Source organism: Tachypleus tridentatus, chromosome 7 (assembly GCF_004210375.1).
Source record: "Tachypleus tridentatus isolate NWPU-2018 chromosome 7, ASM421037v1, whole genome shotgun sequence".
Taxonomy (NCBI): domain Eukaryota; kingdom Metazoa; phylum Arthropoda; class Merostomata; order Xiphosura; family Limulidae; genus Tachypleus; species Tachypleus tridentatus.
In genome coordinates this window covers 20,262,723-20,286,420 of record NC_134831.1, presented here as the reverse complement: position 1 = coordinate 20,286,420, position 23,698 = coordinate 20,262,723, and the positions used below count along the sequence as shown (strand labels likewise).

Sequence of the window (23,698 nt, the reverse complement as noted above, 5' to 3'; positions counted from 1 at the left end):
CTCGAGGGCTATCTGTGCTAGCCGTTCCTAATTTAGCAGTGTAAGACTAGAGGGAAGGCAGCTAGTCATCACCACCCACCGCCAACTCTTGGGCTACTTTTTTACCAACGAATAGTGGGATTGACCGTCAGATTTTAACACACCCATGGCAGAAAGAGCGAGCATGTTTGATGCAACGGGGATTCGAGCCCGCGACTCTCAGACTACGAGTCGAGCGCCTTAACCACCTGGCCATGCTGGGCCATGTCTAACTTTATGGCATTTCACCAGAATCTCAAGGTTATCAACACTGTAAAACTTAATCTTAGGCTCTCTAAACTGCTCTAAGTGAGAACACTTTAATTCCTGAAGGACTAAAGGTATAAAGACAGGTCTAGCATGGCCAAGCGTATTAAGTCGTTCGACTCGTAATCCGAGGGTCGCGGGTTCGAATCCTGGTCCCACCAAACATGCTCGCCCTCGCAGCCGTGGGGACGTTATAATGTGACGGTCAATCCCACTATTCGTTGGGAAAAGAGTAGCCCAAGAGTTGGTAATGACTAGCTGCATTCCCTCTAGTCTTACACTGCTATCTGGCTAGCGCAGATAGCCCTCGAGTAGCTTTGCGCGAAATTCAAAACAAAAGACTAACAAAGTATAAAGACAACCGTCAGCTTGTAGATTCTATAGTACAAACTTTCATTTTTTCTTCCTGTTATATTAGCTTTATTGAAATACTGAGAAATCAAAGCTGGATTAAATGAAAATTTAAATTATATGGTATTTGAAAATATTAATTTTATTAGAATATATTTATATTAACTGGTTTAATACACAACAAGGGCTTAGAGAAAGTATAAAAATGGCGGTTGGTAGTGAAAGGTTTAAAATTAACATAATTTAATTTTGTTTTAGTTTTCCGCGCACCAGTAATTGTTTACATGGACCAGCGTCGGTTGTGGACCACACTTTGGGAAACGCTGCTCTAGTCCATTTTTAAACAGAACGTATCATAATTTAGTTAAACAGTATGTCTGATAAAAGAGGTTCAATTTCGAAAGTTGTTCAAAAACATGCTGGACGTGCTAAAGAACGAGTGAGTAATTAAAATTAAGCTTTTTTGTGTCAAATTTTATTATTGTTAACTCTGAAAGATTTTATTTCGCTTGAGAAAAACATTTTTTAAACCGATACATCGCTGGGTCTCATTATTACTGTTATTAACGTAACATTACTATTAGTATTACTGTTACTACTTCTGCTGCTAATACCACTACACTACACTAATATTAATTTTAATAATAATAATACTACCGACAGTAATAATTATACAATTAGTTTAACTTCAAAATCATTCGATAGTCTAAGCACATGGTATATGTAAGGTATAACAAGCTATTAAATAATATTTTGTTGACTTTGTACTACTACTAATTAATTAAATTAGCACTTTGCTTTATTAACTTAAGTTGTAGTCGAAAGTTTAACGAAGTGCTAACTTAAATGGTATTAATAAACGTTAAGTTGTTGCTATTATTACTAATCTTATTATTTCACACTTTATAATTCATAAAGTAATAAAATTGATTAGTGAAAAGTAAGACTTAAAACCAGTTTATCAATTAACAGTTGTTTCTGGTAATAATTTTAAACTAATTAAAATGGAATATTTCTAGACGTGTTGATAACAAGAAAAGTGAAAATTAAATTCACCCACATTTTACAGGTAAAGATTGGAGTAGAGGATAAGTTACTCAAACCATTGAAGCATTATTCTCTTGCTAGTCATAACACTAACATGTTTTTAGAGTGTATCTAAAAGTCATACTAATTATAAGTGGAAATGGAGACTTATCTTCTGATGATTTTATTCTATAGTATAGCAACTAGGCCATTAACAGTAGCCTGGACTTGCTTAACGAAGGTATATACTTTATTTCTGAGAACTGTTTATTAACATGTAGAGACAACTTAAAAGGATATTTCATGAATATGTGACAAATGACATGCACAGAGTGACTGGAGACATAGTTAATCACGATGCTGGACATAAATACACATCTTAACTTATATTGCACAATAAGCTCAGACAGTGGAAGATTGAAAATTACAGGTGATATCTATATAAACAGTGCTAACAACAACAAAAAATACTAGTGAAAGATTTATTCCATTACTTGGTAATTATTTACTTATACCATGCAGCTTAGAACACGGTGGTGTCACGTGTTTATAACAGTGCCATTGCACAATACTTACTAGTAGTTCATTAAGAAAGTATGGATTCAAAAATTTTAGAGTAAAAATTTGTTCTTATCATTTAAGTTAAAAAGTTCTGTAGTTTTAGAAGTGTTTTACTTTTTGATTTGTTTGTTTTCAAATGATTTGTGATAAGCCCATTGTCAACATTATGTTTAAAAGTGATAAACATGAATTGATGTTAGCTTTATATGATCAAGATGTTTTAACAGCAACTACATGTGTGGCTTCCATAATGCATGTGAGTTGAACTGTTTTTCAGTATTTTACAGCACCAACTACTAGTAATAGTGTATTTAACTACATTATATTTAATATCCATTTGCACATTCTGTACTTCCCTGAACCTGTGACAAAGCTGCTCTAATTCCACTTTTGCTTACATCTGTATCCATCATCTCTCTCTATTACAGGGTCAGTGGGCACTCCATCCTCACACTTAAGTGCATGATCAATCAGCCTTTTGAAAGTGCATGAGTGTGTATAAATAATGTGTTTATTGGCCTATCACAAAACTCGTATATGCCTTTTTTAGGGTTTGTCATTCAGTTCAAATTTCCAGTAACTGAAAACTGGACCTAACATACTAGTGTAGTAGGCATTTTACAATATATCCTGGCATTCATCTGTTTGTGGTTGAGGAAACCTGTCAGAGCATGCACAATGTTCACCCATATAAAAATCACAGAACCTAGGCATTCCTTCCTTTTTTACAATCATTCTTCAGATATTGTGTTATCCCGTCCATCAATATTCACTTTATTTCAGAGCTGATAACATCCTTATTGCTCCATGAAAACCTGCTTGGAGGTTGTTTTACTTGATACATGTCATCACTTGTGTCTTTGATGTGTGACTGTCAGCTGATGTAATTGTGGGACGAAAAAATTGAACAATTCACTGAATTTGTCTTTCTCTACTGAGTTTAGATTGTAAGTACAATCTAAATACTGAAATAGAGACTGTGTGTGCTCTAGCGTTAATTATTACTCAGCTCATTTGCATCTTTTCTACATTTATTTTGTAATGATCATTCAAGCTGCATATCTGTGGATACAAAATAACACTGATATAACACTTACACTAGGACAGATTACTGTTTAAGCTAATGAAGCCTACTTTTCAGACAGCAAACAGTGTTTCTTGTATTATTTCTATCATCACAGTAATCATTGATGGAGAAGCTGGAAACTTTGGCAACAGTCCATTCCCAGGATACAAGTACCCAAACCCAAGTTATAGACTTTTACCTTTGTTCAGTACATGATATTACCAAGAAAATGTTGAAGACACGTTTTTACTCTTATCTAGGTTGTTGCCATTTGTATTTGCCATGCGTGGTGATCCTTGAAGGGGAGGAGAGGATCCTAGTGGTTGAGGGGTCCAACCTTAACACACCACTTTGTCCTTGAATTCCTGTAGATGGACAGCCTTGGGGAAGTCCCCCTTGGGTCAGTCGGCTGATCCACTTGATCTAGGGTCAACCAAGTACCAGTGTTGGATGTTCTCAACAGTTGTTGTGGATATTGTATCTGATGCTGGTGTTTGGGTATTGTGCTCAAGAAACCTTGGCGTTGCTGCAGTGTCCTAGTTTGACATTGTAGTGCATCCCTCGTAGGGCTCCATGGTGGGTGGGGCCAATGGGCAATGAAATTTCCATTTTTTATTATGGATCTTCCAAATGAAAACTTGCATAAAATAGCGAAGAAACAGTCCATAGGTAAATGACCACGTCTTGATGATTATGAGCAGCAATCTTCAACACTTGTAATACCTGTTGTACCTCATTTTCTTATTCTACATTCTCTTTCAGACAAACCATGATGACAAATGCCTCCCTTTTTCATTCAGTATGGACTTGCTGGCTCTCCAAAGTCAATGAAGAAGCTTTGATCTGGTGACATATTGGTGGAAAAATCCACATTTCAACAAAGTAAACTCCTCTTGCATTCAAAGGCAATTAGGGATATACCTATTGAGGTTACATCTCCATGCTATTTTGAATTCATTACGAGGAGTTATTGTTCATAGGGATTTGAAGAACATCCCCGACATGGAGATTCTCGCTGGTTTCTCCACTTGAGGCGTTTTGGCAGTGAGGCGTACCTTCACTCACAAAGATGTAATTATGATGCCAATCAATGTCCTCATTCTGACATTTACATCACCACGTCCACCTGCCACCATTAAGGCAGGTTATCTTAATTGCAGGGTACGGCCATATATTCCAAACCCTCTCGATTGTTTCCAGTGTCAGCGGTTTGGTCACTCAAAGATGTCATGTCGTGGTTCCTTGATGTGGGCTCGTTGAGGTGGCATGAACCATGATGCCTATGAGTGTGAAATGGACCCTCATTGCATCACTTGCAATGGCTCTCACCCATCCTACTTTTGTTCTTGCCCTAAGTTGTTGGAAAAGAAAGAAGTGCAGCATTTGAAAACGATTCATAACCATACTTATCCTGAGCTTCAAAAGTTGCTGTCCACCACTTCATCTCGGATATATGCTGCTGCACTTTGTTTCACTAATACAGCGGGAGTGCAGACAGATCTCTTTATGCCTCCAAAATAATCATTTTCAAAACAAATGAACAGTCTTTTGATCTCCATGGTTAAAAAGGTTGATAAATCAACTTCAACACCCATCTCTGTCCCTTACATACATTCCACTCAAGATCCACTTCCTTTAGTTCTGGGTACAGGCATTTCCTCGGATACATCTTCTTCCACCCTAAGATTCAAAAAATCATTCATTCACATTTTCAGTCACTAGAATCCTGTTCCAACAGCAAAGACCTGCCCAATCGACCCAGGGCAGGATTCAGGGAGGTCAATAGATCTCTCTCAAATAAAGACAGTAAAGAAAAAAAGATATGGTTGTAAACAGAAGGGTTCTCCACCCAATTCACCTACACACAAATAAAAATGGCCACCTTGATACAATGGAACTGTCGAGGTTTACGTTCTAATCTGGATGACAGCAAAACACTATGCTTCCTGCCATTCTGTATATCTTTCCTTACAGGAAACATTTCTGAAACCTGCTGATACAGTCACCTTTCAGTGGTTTTCTTTGTACAAAAATGACAGGCTGTGTGATGGATGAGTGCATGGAGGGGTGGCACTGTTGGTTGATCAGCATGTGCCCATCCTGTCTTTGCCACTCTACACACCCTTGGGGGCCATAGCCATCCGTGTTTCCTTGGGTCGTACCATCTCTGTTTGTTCTCTCTACCTGTTACCTGGAGAGACATATGATCAATCAGACCTTGATGCTGTCATTGAACAGTTGCTGTCTCCCTTTTTAATCCTGGGGGACTTTAATGGACATCATCCCCTCTGGGGAAGTGCTGATATTGATAGGGAGGGGTCACTCTATAGAGCATATGCTCTCTGATCACAACCTTTCTCTTTTCAATACTGGTTTTTTCTATTTACTTTCATGCACCTAGTCAGTCCTTTACTGCTACTGATCTCTGAATTTGCTCCTCTTCACTATTTTCCCATTTTTCATGGAGAGTTGACAACAATCCACGAGGCAGTGATCATTTTCCGATATTTTGAGAGAGACTGGCCGTGGTCAATGCCACCCAACCAGCATGCCTCAGTGGAAGCTGGATCACACAAGTTGGCCCTCTTTCACTGCTCTCACAGAACTTGATCTTGCCATCGTCTGTAAGCCATCAATAGAAGACTCGGGCAGAGTGATTACCTCTTTTCTTTCGAGCTGTTTGTGTCTATGACTGTAATTGTCCCTTTACACTGGTGGAGCTGAAACTGGCCCTTCATCGTTCTGGCAGTACATCACTTGGACCTGATGATCTACACTATGAAATGCTGTGACATCTCTCTCCTGTTTCTCTTGCTATTTTTCTGATTGTTTTTAACCAGATCTGGCAGGAGAATGTTTTTCCTGATGCCTGGTGCCAGACTGTTGTCCTTCCTCTCTCCAAGCCTGGGGAGGATCCCAAGATTCCTTCAAACTACCGTCCAATTGCTTTGAAGAGCTGTCTCTGTAAGACATTAGAGAGGATGGTTAATGCACGTCTTGATAAGTTATTCGAATCAAACAACCTCCTCTCACCCACCCAATGTGGATTGTGATGACAGAGCTCCACCATAGACCACCTGATTCAACTTGAAACATCAATCAGAGAAGCCTTTCTCAAACGACAACATCTTGTATCAATATTCTTTGACATTGAAAAGGCTTATGATACAACATGGAGGTGTGGCATTTTGGGAGACCATATATATGGGTTACATGGCCATTTGCCCATTTTTATTAAGAATTTTTTTAATGGACAGGAGATTCCAAGTTTGTGTGGGTTCAACACTTTCCTGTTCTTTTCTACAGGAACATGGAGTCCCTCAGGGCTGTGTTTTGAGTGTCACATTTTTCAGTATAAAGATTAATGACATAACTGAACAACTCCCTCTTACTGTTGCAAATGAGCTCTATGGTAATGACTTTCACATCTCATGCCAGTCATTGAACATGAGGTATATTGAGCGACAGCTACAGACTGCCCTCAATCTTTACTAAAGTGGATCACAGCAAACGGTTTTAACTCCACTCTCTCTAAAACAATTTGCATGCACTTTTGCTGCCAATGGGGTATTCACCTCAGTCCTTAGCTCTGTATTGGTGAAGTTGTGCTGCTCATGGTCCCTGAGACAAAGCTCTTGGGGCTTATCTTTGACTATAAGCTTTTATACCATACATCAAGCAGTTACAAGTCAAATATACAAGAGGACTGAACGTCCTCCATGCCCTCTCTTCCACCTCTTGGTGAGCGGATCAATGATATGTGCTAAAGATATATCATGCTCTTATTCGATCAAAACCAGACTCTGCCAGGAACTCAGGCTTGAAGATGCTGGTACCCTTTCATCATCAAGGACTTTGGCTCTGCACCAGAGCTTTCTGCACTTCACCCATCCAGAGCTTGTACACAGAGTCTCATGCACCATGCTTCTTCAGAACAGATGATCTGCCATTGTTCCTTTTGGCCTTCGTATCCAGGCGCAGTTGGTTGAATTGGGTCTGTCCTTGGATAACATTGCTGTATTAACTGGTTAGCCCATCCAACCATGGGTTATTACAGTCCTCAAATGTGACCTTTCTTTCAGTCATCTGAGAAAAGCAGATACTCTTGATTGGAAGTACCATCTTTTATTTGCTGAACATCTTTCAAATGCAAACAAACTTGGCAGGGGTTTAGTTTAGAGAAAGAGAAGTCTGAAGAATTCTCTCCCCAACAGGGGTGGTCAGGAATGTTGCAGTTCCTCTTCGTACCCTCACCTGAAAGATTATTTAATTTTGCTTGGGAATTTACCTGTATTTTATGTTGACTTATTTAAGGTGATGAAGTGTAGTGGGGCATTATAAAAATGACAGGAGAGAAAGGAGGAGTGAGACAAAGGAGGCACAAGAGAAGTAAACCAGGCCAAAGCCTGCAGTTCAAAAAAGCCATGAGATATTAACTTAAAACGATTCAGGGCTGGGCAAGAATATTGCCTTGGCTGGGATCTAAAGATCCAATGCCTGAGATTTGGATGTGGGGAGAAATGGGAGTGCCCGAGAAAACACTTTCACAGGACAGGTGCCAAAAGTTTTACCTGTCCTGTGCCTGCATCTTCTTTCAAACCATCCTTTCATTCCCATTTATACGGATGGTTCGAAATCAGGTGACTTGAGCTCTGCCATGGTTTATTGTGGCTTGGTGGTTGTGCACAGAATCCTCTTTACAGTTTCTGTGTTCACTGCTGAACTATATGCAATTTCTCTTGCTCTGGATCACATAGATGATAAGCAGTACTCAAATTGCACTATTTATACTGACTCGCTTAAACATGTAGAGCTGGCTATAGGAAGTAGTAACTAATGTTTCATTTTCTATAAAAGCAAAATTAAACATTTTAAGCATCTAGAATGTTAAATAATAATAATAACAAGGGTTAGAAAGGAAGCTAAAGAAATGTAGCAAAGAAAATAATTATCACAAACTAATATAACTAATGATTTTGATATTACCATAGGAGTATTATTAAACTACCAAAGAAATCAGTTCTGGTAATAGTGAGCATCACTAAATGGAAATAATGCTTTGAAACAATAGTCATTCCCTTTCTTGTAAAAACAAAATTAAACATTGTAAGTATCTAGAATGTTAAATAATAAGGCATAGAAAGGAAACTTAAAATATGTGGGAAAGAAAATAATTATCACAAACTAATATAACTAATGATTTTGATATTATCACAGCCCCCTCAGTGTGTATTCCTGTATGTGGTGAGGGGACCTTCCAGGGAAGGTTCTGTTCTTTCAGTTTACCTCCTCTGGGATCTAAACATCTACCCATGGGGAGGAGAGGATCCTGGTGGTTGAGGGGTCAAACCCTAACACACCTATTTAGCCTTGAATTCCTGTAGACAGGCAGCATTTGAGTGGTCCTCCTAGAGTCGGCCCAGCATGGCCAAGCGTGTTATGGCATGTGACTCGTAATCTGAGGGTTACGGGTTTGCATCCCTGTCACGACAAACATGCTTGCCCTTTCAGCCATGGGGGCGTTATAATGTGACAGTCAGTCCCACTATTCAATGGTAAAAGAGTAGCCCAAGAGTTGGCAGTGGGTAGTGATGACTAGTTGCCTTCCCTCTAGTCTTACACTGCTAAATTAGGAACAGCTAGCACAGATAGCCCTCGAGTAGCTTTGTGCGAAATTCAAAAACAAGCAAACAAACCTCTTAGGGTCACTCAGCTGGTCCACTTATGGTAGGGTCAACCAAATACCAGTGTTGAATGTTCTCAACATGTGTTGTGGACATTGTATCTGATACTGGTGTTTGGGTATAGTGCTCAAGAAACCCTGGCATTGCTGCAGTGTCCTTGTTTGGTACTGTAGTGCATCCCCTCGTAGGGCTCCATGGTGGGTAGGGTTAGTGGGAACTGAAATGTAGCTTCGTTGTTATGAATATCACTCTTTCTAATAAAATAAATAAAAATGAAAGAATTGAAAACACAGATTATTGGAAGATGGCTACACATGGTCTGTTGTACAGTCAACATTACAGCCAGGTTTTACCTCAATCTTTAACATCTACTTCTATCCAGTTTATCTGGTTAGTAGTATGTGAACCTGGCTAACTGTCCTTTCACCATGAACTTGATTCTGTCATCGTGTGTGACTGTCCAGGCAGCTACTCAATGTATTCCCCTTACATTGGTGGAACTTAAACTTGCTCTTCATTGGTCTAGCAGTACAACAGTCGGACCTGATGATATTCAGTTGCTGACATCAAGACATGCCAATAGATGCATCTAGTGTGCCACCTCTTTCCTTTCTCTCCTGTAATCATCCCCTTACATTGGTGGAACTTAAACTTGCTCTTCATTGGTCTAGCAGTACAACAGTCGGACCTGATGATATTCATTACGAGATGGTGTGCCATCTCTCTCCTGCCTCTCGTGTTATTCTTGTGATTGTTTTTAACTGGATCTGGCAGAAGAATGTTTTTCCTGATGCTTGGTGCCATGCTATTGCACTCTCTTTCCCTAAACCTGGAAAGGACCCCAAGATTCCTTCGAGCTACCATCCAATTGCTTTGATGAGCTGTATCTGTAAGATCTTGGAGAGGATAATTAATGCTCATGTTGTTTGGTTCCTCAAATCAAACAACCTCCTCTCACCCATTCAGTGTGGGTTCTGAAGACAGTGCTTCACGGTGGAACACCTAATTTGACTTAAACATCAATTAGGGAAACCTTTCTCATGTGACATCTTGTTTCTGTATTTTTTTACTTTGAGAAAGCTTATGATACAACTTGAAGGTATGGTATTTTGCGAGACCTCCACTTGTATAGGTTGCATGGCAATTTACCAATTTTTTGATTTTATTATTATTATTATTAAAAATTTTTAATGAATTGGTGATTCCAAGTCTGTGTGGGTTTGACACTTTCCCATAGGAACTTGGAGTTCCTCAGGGTTGTATTCTGAATGTCACCCTTTTCTTTATAAAGATTAATGGCATTAGTGTACAACTACCCCCTACAGTTGCAAACTGTCTCTTTGTCAACAGCTTCCACATCTTGTGTCAGTTGTCAAACCTGAGATATGTTGAGAGGCACCTACAGACTGCTCTCAATCATTTACTGACATGGACCACAGCAAATGGTTTCAAACCTTCTCTCTCCAAAAATGTCTGCATGCACCTTTGCTGTCAGTGGGATATTCACCCTGATCCTGCACTCCATATTGGTGAATCTGTACCTCCTGTGGTCTCTGGGACAAAGTTCCTGGGGCTTGTATTTGAACGTAAGCTGACCTTTGTGCTGCAGAAAGTTTTTTAAAACTAGTATAACTGTAATTTCTCTCTTACTTCTGTATACTAGATATAAAAATTCAACTTTGTCTTTTAACCTCTAACTGGATGTTTGGCATGGATAGCCTAGTTGCTTTGTACCATAAATTGCCAAACCTACCCATTCATTACCACAGGAGTATTAATAAACCACTAAAGAAAACAGTAGTGGTAATAGTGAGTATCATTGATTGGAAATAATGCTTTGGAACAATATTCATTCCCTTTCTTGTCCTTTGCAGATTTACAGTTACTCTTCATCCATTTTAAGACCTGATTCTTAATGTTCTGTAAATTAAAACAGGAATAAACATGTATTGAGTTACAGCATTTGTGGCTGTAAAACATTACATAAAACTGTGTAACATTGTCCTTTTTGAAGGCATCAGTACAAATATGGATTAAATTTTTATAAGAATGATGATTTAAAAAAAATTACTTAGTAAGTAGATTTAGATAGAATGGTAAGAAGTGACTATATTATGAAAGAGCAGAAAAGATTATGTAAGATTTGAATGTATAGGTATGATAATAAAAATGTTTTGAAGCCTGAAAATAAGCAGCCAGACATGGACAATGTCCAGCACAAAAACAGTATTTGCCTGGAACAGTAATGTTAGTACTGGACATTCTGTCCAGCTTTATTCCTGTAGCCAATATTTAAATTTGCAGCATTGTGTCTAAGTGTTTGAAAACAAAATCAAAGGGGAACAGTATAGTCAGTAATGAAAAGTTGCCAAGAAACACTATAAAAGTTCTCAAATAATTGATGAACATGCACTCAAGCTAGTGGCCTTGATAAAAGTTGTGACAAAACCTGGATATGAGGTTGTTTATTTCTGTTCTAGTTCCTGTGCTGTGAATCACAGCATCTTCCCACATTAGATTTCTTTGTTAGAATATTTTAAATCAGCATTTCAAACAGTTTGACACAACCTGTAAACACTCAGTTCAGCCAGGAATTTGTTTAAAAAAACAAACGAGTAATAAAGTATCCAGCAGTTCAAAAATGGATTAATTAAGACCTCATAAAGGAAAATGGTAGCATTTGATCAGGTTGTGATACTGACAAGGATGAACACATGTAAAAGCTGTATAACAAGTTGTGTCAAAATTATGAAAAACAATTTGCATTTTAAAAGTCTTTTTGAATGCCTGGATTATTGTCACTGAGAACTTGAAGTTATCCAACTCAAAAGACCATTTCAATGCAAAGTGCCACCTTCAAGCTCTCTAGCTCTATGCTAATGATGAGTTTGAGTCAGGAGAGCAAACATATTTTATTATTAAAACTAATAACTAATCTAAAACAACTGTAGTTGAAGGATTTGCTCATTTGAGCAAAATGTAAAGAACAGTTGAAAAGAGTTTGATGTTGCTTATATTGCTGCAAAAGCATGAGCTGCCATTCACTGTCTGTGAAGGTTTACTTAGGTTAGAGAAATATTATAGGATTGATTTTGCCAGTAATTGGCAAATTCTAAGTAATTGATTTTATGGCTGATAAACTTTGTAGTTGGATATCTTCAAATGCAAGTCTTAGAGACAGTAAAATCTGTCTAAGCCAGAAACCTGTACAAGTTGGAAATATCAAAATTTTGCAGCATTATCTTAAGATTTCTCTTCTGAAAGGCCCTTTATATGGCGGAACCTGCATAATGCGGACGGAAAACTATCTTTCACCCACCTCATCTATCAACAAGTAGAATTAGAACCTGAGTAAGGTGGAAAAATGTTTTTGATTAAGTATTAATTTCTTATTTAATTAATAATTTGTTTAAATGTTAATAAATTTTTGGACATTTTGTTACAGTAAGTATTGGTTAAATATATTATTCTTTTTTCTGCTGTCATTATTTTTGCAGTTAAATTAGATTCATGATTTGTAGAAATATATTTGTCTTTTAAGTGCAAAATTCTACTCTTTAAATAATTTTCATGAAAAAAATAAATTCCTATCTTCTATAATTTTAATTTTAGTGAAAATTTACTTAATACCCTCATTTTTTTAAAAAAAAGCTACTAGCTACTGAATACCCTCATTTTTTAAAAGTTGTTTCTCATAAGAATTTCAGTGAAATCCAAACTATGATTGAGAAAAATGTTGCAGATGATTCTGTGAATGTGGAAAGTTTTGTGAACATTGACAAGAATGTTTTAACATAAACTGATGAAATTGATTTAAAATCTATAATAGAATTGCAAGATGGTAACAGTGTGAGAGATTCAGAAGATGAACAAAATGGAAAAGATAGTGAGGAAATAGAAATTCCTACTTCATCACAAGTGTTACTTTATATTAATGCTATCAAATTGTATGCAAAAATGAAGGGGAAAAATGAACTTCATGAAAAGGCCATAGAATTGTCATTCTCTTAACTGCATGAGAAAGCCCATTAAAACAATGAAACAACTGAAATTGGACACTTTCTTCAAAATATATAAAATTAAGGAAATGCATGTTCACTGTCTAAGCTGGAAAACTTGCTTAAGCTGGAAATTTTACTCAGTCCTGTGTGATTCAGCCTTAGACAGGTTTTAATGTATGTGTGTGTGTGTGTATCTTTAACCAATGATCTTGAAAACAAGGTTAAAAAAGTTTTTACATAGCTAACATTCACCTATTCATCTTTTTAATTTTTTATTAGAAGATAGTGTAATAAACTATGCATGTTTTATTATACATACAAAAATGTTTTAATGGAATCTATATTTGTACATTTCATAAAATCTCTTTTGTAACTGGTCTTTGAAGTAAATTTTATCTTTTATTTTTAGTTTTTATCTACATGTAGTTGACCTAAATCTTAAAATAGTTGTGAAACTGAAATGTTGGCACTGTGCCTGAGTATTTGTAAAGTCTGCCTCATAGCAAAGCACACTGTGTTAATGTATTGTTGATACAAATTGTATGTATTGTGTTATCATAAAACTTCAATGTAACACCTACCTTGAGTGGTCTTAATGTGTAGTCTTTTCTCACAAAGAGCTGAATGAGGCAGTATTAGTTTTCTATTCATAACAAGATGCTAAATTTTATAAAAAATATATTATTGAAGTATTCCTTACTTAAAATTTGTGCAGTCTAAAATAAAACTAGCCTCATCTTTGGGTCCTTTTAAATGCTATCCATGAGCATTGCTAACTGCTAGATAGATTTCTGACTTAGGCTCTAGAACCAGCTACTAAACTGAGACAGTTGCAGTGCATGATATTATTGCTAATGAAGATAAAGCATGATAAACTGTGAATCTATGATTATTCCTTATTTTTTTGCGTATAAGAGAAATGATTAAATTGAATTTTAGAATATTGACGTATACATAGAAAAGTAGTTTTTGTAATTGTATGTATCATTTATGTAGGATACTATGGTCAACAGCTACATAAACTTTTGTAGATGAAAAGAAAGAGAGCTAGTGGGTGTCAAGAGTCATTACTCTCTCAAAATTATGAAAATATATAGTAAATGTAAACAAAATTTTAGTGGTTATGTACTTTCCATGCAATACTTGCATCATTGAAGATGCATTTTGTAAGTGAAGAAAAAATTGTCTGACTTATAAAACAGTATAAAATTAGCAGGCAATAAAAGGGTCTTGAAATTAAGAACTTACTGAGTGAATCATTAGGGTTGCCAAGTGTGAATTAAATTAATGAAATATATATATATTTATTATTTTACAGTAGAACTGGCTCATTAATTGATATTCTCAAATGAGATTTTAATAGTTAAAATAAAAAAAACAAGAGGGAATCCTCCATAGTCATGGCTGTAATTAATCTCAAATCAGTCAAGAGATTAATCTGTAAGCTAAATGTTTGTACTTGAAACAAGCTCAGAGCCATTCAGTGAGCCACTATATGCTGCAGCTAAAAATAATTGGAAACACTAATTGGAAGTAGCTGCTTGTTTTCATGAATAATGACACTAATCCTTTAAGCTGAACAATCTTAAGTTAATCACAATTAATAATGAGAAATATTAATGACAGTATTTTGCTTACATGTATAGTTAATTTTCCAGCTCTGCTTTACAGGAAGGAATACCTTTAAATTTAGTTTAAACTCAATTTTTGGATTAAAAATAGACCATTAAAAAAAACTAAAAATAATACTTTCTCTGGACTATGTCATTATGTTTCTCATGCACGGCTAAAAATAATTCATCAAAGAATATGATAATTTCACAAAGGCCTAAACTACTACAGTAAATAATTTGTATAATTTATTTCAACATTTTCAGTAGTTTACAACTTCAGATTTCCAGCTTTAGGTATTCATCTCAATAAAATAATATTTATATAATTATATTACCTGATCTATAAATTACAGTAATATCTTTTTACTAATTATCTGTTGTACATTTTTTGTCATTGTTTTTAAAAGTTTATATTCTCTACTAAATTTCTGCTTTACAGTATCTCAAGATGATTACAGCATTGTGTACAGAATTATACATTATAACAGTTGAGTTTTTCATCTAACTGTGTAAGCATATTAACCAAATGGATTTCTTTTCTTTTTTTCCCACCTATAGTTATTGCAGAATCTGGGAAAAGCAGACAAGACCACAGATGATCTTTTTGAAACATATGTTCACAATTTCAAGAAACAGCAGGTGAGTTCTAAACTTGTGTACCTGTAATAAACAAAAGATTGTGTTTCAAATATGCATGTATATGTGTAGTTGCCCTACCCAGTAGGATAATCTAAATAGCTCATGATGACTAGAAACTCACTTAAAGTAAAAAATGTATTTTCAAGATGGCTGTTAGGGGTATTAGCACTTTAATTAAACTAAAGTACAAAACAACATTTTGATCTTCTCAGGTCATCTTCAGGTTAACAAAGAGTTTGCAACTGACTGTTTACACTCTTTCCCTAAGAAGTGCCCAGCAATGGTCAGTTCCAAACTCTCCATTGTTCTGTACTTTATTTCATTTAATGTGCTAACACCCATACCAGCTGTCTTGAGAACAAATAATCTAAATAGCTTAATATCAGTTGTTAGTTAGAGTTAAAAAACCAAAAAAACTGTCCAATTTTTTAATTATTTTAATCCTGTTATGTTTGTCTGCATGACTTCTGTTTTATGAACTGTTTTAGATATGTCTGGCATGTCTAAATAAAGATTGCAGCTACATGTTTATTTAAAAGGTTGACTATTATGTATTCACTTTTGTAAAGCGAAACTAAAACATACGAGGGCTGTTCAAAAAATACGGGGACTGTTTGAATTGCGCGCCTCTAGTTGGTTCCAGGGGAATCAGCTTGGTGTCGCTTGGTTCACACAGATCAGCTGATTGCGATGCCATTTCCCGATTGCAGATATCGTTATTTGTGTATTAGCTACGCGGTTTTAAGTGAAGTGCAATTTTTTCGTTTGGCGGATTTCAGAATGAATGACCTGAAGGAGCAACGACTTGCTGTGAAATTTTGTGTTAAACTTGGAAAATCTGCGACCGAAACTTTTGCTATGCTTAACACGGCTTAAGGTGATGTTGCTATGAAGCGTACGGCATGTTTCAAGTGGCATGAACGTTTTAAGGATGGTCGACAGTCCATTGAAGATGATGAGCGTCCTGGACGTCCTTCCACGTGAACTGACGACTTACACGTCGACAAAATCAAAACCCTGATGCAGGCAAATCGACGTCTGACTGTCAGGGAGCTTGCTGAAGAGTGTGGGATATCAGTTGAATCTTGTCACGAGATTTTGACCGAAAAATTGAAGATGCACCGCGTTGCTGCGAAATTCAGCCCTCAGAACTCGTGAGTTTTTGGCCAAACACTCGATCACTGTTCTTCCCCACCCATCCTACTCACTTGACCTTGCTCCTTGCGATTTTTTCTTGTTCCCCAAACTCAAAAGACCCTTGAAAGGAAGAAGATTTTAGACGATTCCCGAGATTAAAGCAAATGCGACGAAGGAGCTGGAGGACATTACAAAAGAAGCGTACCAGGACTGTTTCAACAAGTGGAAACACTGTTGGGTTAAGTGTGTGCGTTGGGGAGGAGAGTACTTTGAAGGGGTCCCAGACCTGTAACTTCTAAATAAAGTACATTTTGATTTATGATGTCAGTCCACGTATTTTTTGAACAGACCTCGTATAAAGATTATATCAAGTATCTATCATTTTAATTTGTGTCATGTCAGTTACATGTAAATTTCCTATGTATAGAGAAAAATAGTTTCTTTTGCTTTTTATTATTTGGCTTACATTTAATTATGTTTTCACTTTCCTGTTACATATATTGTACAGTCTGTAAAGTTTTTGTTTTTTGTAATTTGTTTTTTCATTATTGTTGAATATAAGAAATGATGAGGTTCACTGCTCTAAATTCTAATACCAAAGTCTGTGTATGATGGATTGTTGGTAAGTGATTCATAGTTACCCACTTTCAGTATTTTATATCATGTAACAGTGTTATTAAAACTATCTTAAAGATTATAATGCACTAATTGTTGCAAAATAAATAATAAATAAACTGCATTGTTATGCTCTTTTAACTTCATTTGAAATTTGTTGATCAAATAGACTTTGTTATATACTTCCCATTTGTTATTTATTTTTGCAAGAACATTAAGTTGTCATTTACTTATCAGGTTCATCAATTTTTTGTTCTGCTTATGGTTTTTAATGCCACAAAAATGTTCTTATTTGTCTCTCCTGGATGATTCTTATAATGTCTTACCAGTTTCTGTTGCCCCCATCAACCCTTTTGCTGTATCTCAAACACTACTAAGCAAATCTAATTCCTTTTTACATTTTTTTACCCTAACTGATACAGACAAGCATTTACAAGCATGATTTCATGCCAGATTCTCACCTGTTTTGGAATGTGAAGGGGGGATACAAACATTTAAATTGAAAAACGATGATTTTGTATGAAACTTTTTAAAATGGATGACAACTGCGTGTTGTGGAGAAACAAGTGTAGAGGGCGATGTTTCAAGTCTTTCATCTTTCACAGTTTCATCATGAATACTTTGCCTAAACAATCTATCAAAGAATCATTTTGGTTCGTTTTAACAGCATTCTAGCATTTTTTTGTAAAGCATCAAACTGCTTGGCATGTAAGATACTGTAGGAGCTCTTACTGCTCACCCAATCTTCCATACCTGGTTCTTCTTTTACTATAGGCAGTCAACATATTCACTAATATGGAATATCTTTACAAGGATACTATATGACTGCTTCTTATTTACATTTTAGCTTCCATTAGATTGAGGAGGATAACTTATATTCAGACATACTCAGCTATTAAAATAAATTTTAAGAACCCTTGAAATAAAATTAGAATATTTTATGTCAACCACATAACCTAATGCTAGTGAAGCCTTTTGCCCAATATCAGGGTCCATCAGGTCATTTGGGATAAATATACACAGTCATGGTCTAAGCATCATATATATAAAACAATTTCTTGCACATAACTGTTGTGGTGTGATTCAAATTAAGTAAATGGCAGTTATTATCAATGTTATTCAAGTCGTATGTTTGCACTACTGTAGTTACTGTGCTTTTGTTAATAATTAGGTTTAAAATGTTTTCTACAGTTGTGAAGGTAGGTTTCATCATTATTATTTTTAAAGTATGAAAGTTCATCTGTTTTGTACAAAAAGATAGATGTGGCACTCAAATTTAGATCTTTGTCTTTTTCAGAATGGAGCACATAAACTTAATAAAGAGCTTAAGAATTATATTTTCTGTGTTCGAGGTGAGATACATTAAACTGTTTGTTTTATTTCTTTTTTAGATAGAAATTAATACTAATTTATAAATATATATTTACTTACATTTGGAAAAACATTAGTATGATTATTACATTTTTTTTGTTATTGTGGAGTATTATTTATGTAAGACAATTGGTCTGGTTTATAATAAGTGTTTCGTGAGTTTGTATAACATACATAGATAACACTTATGTTATATACATCAGATAATCCAGTATTTATATAGAGCAAACTTGAATTTTGTTTTATTAAGTTGATGATTTAGGATAAACTTAGAGGTTATTTCCATTGTATGAAACAACAACTTCATTATAACAGTATAAAACTTTATGCCAACAGTAAACATATGTAGCAGCTTTTCCACTAACTTGCAGAAAAAAAAAAGGAAGTTGAGGACTTCTAGGGCATTAATTTTGGAAGACCAATTGAAAAATGTGAAAATGTGTAGGTCTCACAACTTTGTACTATATGCTAAATATAATTGTAACCATCCAACTTTGTCACACTTTAAGTTCCAAAAAAGGTTATTTGGACTAGACAACTGTTTATACTTTGCCTTTTTTTGTGTGTGTTTGTGTAGTGTTTATGAAATGCAACTAAGAAATGTTACACATGATGCTAATGTATTCTGAATATTTTGAGGACTTGCAACAACAGCCAAATGAAGGTATGATATCTTGCTACATCAGTGGTAGAGACTGATTAGCCAAGATTGTGATATATTCTTGAAGTCATAACAAATCAACAATAATTCAAAAGGCAATTAAAATTTTTAAGCCCGTGTGAAAGTTTTATTTAAAAAAAACTAACCATTTTTCACAGTTGGAAATATAAAATAGGATCAGTTGGAAATAAATTTGTTTTTAGTCAATTTAATATGTATGTGTGTCCCAAAGATTTGAACACTTAAGTTTTGCTATCCAAAGGAAAATTTTGTGTGAATAATTTGTTGGGATGTATTCTAATCAGAAATGAGGATGTGTTGATATAGTTGAGTGGCAAAGAGTATGTGTCTAGCAATAGGGTATATAGAAAGGTACTTTTCTGATATCTGACTCTGTAATTTGTCTTAAGTTATAATTTGACAGGTGACACTTTGGTACCCTTGAACAATTATTTTTATGGATATGAGTTTGAATTGAAAGTTGATGGCCAAGAACTGGTATTTATTAAAGATAAGGATAATACAATAGTCCAAATTCTCTTTAGTAATATACTTAAAATGCCATATAAGGTACCAAAATTATCCTTGTAATTAGCATATGCACCCATAAACAGCACATGAGTGACATCACTTGTTGGTGTGAAACGATTGATCTGTGATTAATAATTTCTGTGTACAGTATTAAGGAAAGAAAAATAATGTCCAATAATTATTTTGTTATTATTCTAATCAGAATAATACAATATATACTAATAGTTTTAAATGGGATAGTAAAGGTTTAAAAAGTCAGCTCTAGACTAGACACTTAACATTTTCACTTCTCTTTATTAGTTGTACTGTTTAAAAATGCTGTAGTGACATCTTTATTATATTTTATATTCTTTTAGTCACAGTTATGTTATTCTAATACTGCAACATAACACATTGACTTCAGAAAAATAACATAGGTAGAGTATGACATTAACCCATGTTCACAAAATTGGTATCTACATAATCTGTATACACATTTATTCATCAAGCTCTTCATCTTCCCGCTTTTTTACTCTTCTGTAAAATAATGCTTGGGAAGAATGGTGTGGCACTTGTTCCTAACAGTGCACTTAAAATATGATACATGGGATACAGCTGCTAATCTGCAATTGTGAGTATTACATGGTCATGCCTTGTATGCTGCACAACCACAGGTGACTATTTTGAAGCCATTTGTACTAATTCACAGCAGAATCTGAAATTCTATTAGCCAGTGTCAAACCAGTATTTTTAATATGCACTGGAGGTAATCCTTGCTGATCAACTGGTTTTCATAATATAGAAGGTTGAATACATTATGTTCAACCATTTTGGAGCATCATTCTGTCATTGCAATCCATTTCTGGTTGTGCTTTATCTAATAACCATGCATACTTACAGTTGTCCTACAATAGATTTACCATTGTACATTTGCTCAGTATTCTTACATATAGGATTTTCATAATCCATTAATTTTAGGAGAATCACTGTTCCCCAGCTCCTGTTCATACAGTTCAGTTACACAGAAATCTATGGGAACCTGCATCTGGAGACTTGGCCAATATGCTTTTGTTTTAAAGTGCTTGAATATCCATTTTATTCTCCAGCTGCCTAAGGTGTTATTTAAATGGTTGAATGGGAGGTGTTATTGAAAGCCTTATTTTGGTAAACTTGTACCCTGGTGGTTTAGTTTTCTGTACAGAGCTGGTATTTTTTCTGTGGTACAGAGGGTCCAAAACATTCATCTGATAACAAGCAGAATTCACTTTGATTTTTTCATCTGTTTTTCTGATCTTTAACTTGCCTTTGGTGCAGTAATCTAGCAATAATCTTAAAATTCCTCAAGAAAGTTTTAATGCATGCCACATAATCTTTTTGGAATTTTTTATCCATTGACTGGTAGAAAATGGTATGAGACATGTTCCTGTTATCAAGGTACACATGTTCTTCATCAAGTGCTATCTTGTACTGCCACTTCATTCTTGGCTAGGCACCATTTGAACAGCTTTTATACAGCAGATCTTCCTTTACTAGATATGTTGTGGAAGCAACTTCAAAACAGGTGACTCATTTCACTTCTCTAGTCTGAGATTTTGATTGTATTCTTGTCTGGAACAAATGATAATTTTTGCCATTGACCTCTGTGTTTGTGGATTCTTGCCTATTTACGAGGTACTGGTTTTTGCTTACAATAGTTGAGGTGTGAATGGCTCTGAAACATTACTACCCATCATGACCTTGATTTGTCATCTAAACATAGCTAAAATTTTGAACAGAGTACCAGTGTTTTATAACCCTTTATTTTTGTGTTATTGCAGCAACGTGCTGATCATGCGATTACCATCCACTAATCACACTGTACCACCTGTACTAGTACAGGAAGCTTCTTGTACTATTGTAGCACAATCCCTGCTTTCTGAATTGGCACTAAGTGCTTAGACATGTATTTAATTTGTTCTTCATGTGAATCCTACTCATTCATATGTGGTTTCTAGCAAGTTTCAATTTGCCTTTGGTTTACATTATTTTTGACATTTCTTTGCAAGTCCAAGTTGACTTATGAATTTTAACTTTTCTGTAGTAGATGAGAAAGTTGCTGCCAATATGGCCTAGTCCCCAGTGTGGCTTGTTGAAGGTGTTGGCATGGGAGGTTTAAGCTTTAATCCATAGGGAGTTGGACACTTTGGCTTATTCCCCTTTTCTAAATGAACATGCTTTTAAGGACATTTTTGACTCTAGTCAAAAAAAAGCTAGGTCCAGAAAATAAACATGTAATGCTGACTGTTGAAAGAGTTTGTCAACTATGTTTTTTCCTACAATGTTTTGATTAAATATGCCAAATTTTACAATTGCACTGTTACCCCTTTATTGTTATTCTTTATTGGGTGACAGTCTTTGCCCTGATTATTATTTCTCTCATTTACCCAAAATTCTTGTTCATGCTCCACATTTTGCTGAACAGTTGAAGTTAGAGGTAGGTATGCCCTGTACTTTTCAGTTGTTGGACCAGTATTCTTTTGGTTACCAACATACCTTGAATCCACGTTTGGATGCAGAACAGTTGAATTCTCTCCTTCTGTTGTAAGGCTTGAATTCTGATGCTTTGATTCATTTCAGTTGGTTCCAGTTTTCAAGAATTTGTCTCACTTTGACCACTATTTTACATGTTATTTCTTCCTTACAGTTATCTTAAGCATTCCCTCAGTCCCCTGATCATTTCTCACCAGAACTTGGGACTCTCCTCTGGTCTAATATGGCCTGTTTCTCACTACCTGGATACTATGTTCTTAGGATTTTCTGGGACATGATGCATTATTTGTTGGTATGTGTCTCCTTCTTTCTCTTTTGAGGGAACTTCATCAAGCTCAATTTTTTTTTTTTGAAATGGTCTTTGGGGCTTGTCACGAGTGTTTAGAGTCCTGGGTCAATGTGGTGAGATTAAATTCCTCCTTGTCTCTCATTTATCTTGACTAACTGTTACTACCCAATCATTGCCTAGTAGGTTTCCCCATGCATGTTACTGCTCTTCTTATTTCTTACCCTACTCCAAGCACTTGCATTCTTACACTCCTTCTTCCCATTTTTACAGGTTTCAGTGCTGTCAGTAATGTGCTGTTTTTTCAAGGGCAGGTAGAGACCAGTTTACAGTTTTTTCCAACTGTCTGAAACTCTCCTGACAGATCCTTAGGTTTTATGAGTTCTTTCGGAGGGTATGTGCTTTCAGTTCTGGGCCTCTTCCCCTAACTTCTATTCTGGTTTCCCTTCTTCCTACTTCAGATTATGCTTTTCCAGCCTTCTGACAGAGTTGGTTCATTACCTTATTCATAAAGGAACTATCAAACATGTGATGCCAATTCTTCCAGGATTTTACTCCTATCTGTTTATTGTCCTCTAAAAGATGGGAGATTGGAGACCCATCATCAATCTGTCCTGGCTGAATACCTTTCTGGAAACACCCTAATTTATCATGGAGTCTTACCTTTCTAATTGTGAATTTTTCTGCAGGTTTTTGAATGACCAAATTCAATGTGAAATATGTTTATTTTCATATTCTCATAGCTCTGTAATTTTCTTATTTCTTACTTCATCTTCAGTTGGTACATGAGAGAGTACCTTTCAGTTCCGAGCACTATCATTTGGTATTGCTTTGGCTCTGTCATGTTTTTTGTCATGGTACCTATTCTTTTGCATGTCATCTTCACTTGTTGGGTCTTTTAGATGTATCATTACATGGTTGACTGGCTATTGCTTGCCTCTTTCCAGACACAGTCTGTCACTTACATCTGTTTCTTTCTTAAAAAGTGATTGGGTGTTGTTTCTCATCAAAGCAGAGAAATCTTTTTATAAACCCCATACAACACCTCATTTATTTGGGGGTTCTCTTCAATTTCCAACCTCCTTTCATTTGGTCTTCAATACTACATTCTTCAGCTCTGGGGATGGATGTATTCATTTAGGATTAAAGAAACCTTCATATGCCTCCCCTCTGATTAGATTCATTTCCAGAGTTGTTTCTCTTATCCAGACCACTCCTTGTGTGTTTTTTGTTGCTCCATACTGGCCTGCTTAGTTGTGGTTTTATTTTTATCTGCTCTGGCTCTTATTGGAGTAACAATTTCTACCCTTACCCCAGGTCACTCCTCTGACAACCTTCATCAGATGTGTTTGATCTAAATGTT

The 23,698-nt window shown here is 35.7% G+C and overlaps 1 protein-coding gene across 4 annotated transcripts in view; it reads left to right on the top strand.

Annotated features, from left to right (window-relative positions):
* The first annotated feature begins 816 nt into the window (after positions 1-816).
* Positions 817-23,698, top strand: part of LOC143255254 (myc box-dependent-interacting protein 1-like) — an 81,157-nt gene continuing 58,275 nt past the window's right edge. For 3 of the 4 annotated variants that reach the window (XR_013030485.1, XR_013030486.1, XM_076510642.1), the window contains exons 1-4: positions 826-1,075; positions 15,146-15,226; positions 18,276-18,330; positions 18,686-18,790. Coding sequence is in view for 2 of the 4 variants with exons in the window: in XM_076510642.1 (XP_076366757.1) it covers positions 1,010-1,075; positions 15,146-15,226; positions 18,276-18,330; positions 18,686-18,790 (307 nt within the window). In the remaining 2 variants the exon portion in view is untranslated. Of the gene's footprint in view, positions 1,076-15,145; positions 15,227-18,275; positions 18,331-18,685; positions 18,791-23,698 lie in introns of all 4 variants that reach the window. The other variant, XM_076510643.1, reaches the window with a different exon arrangement.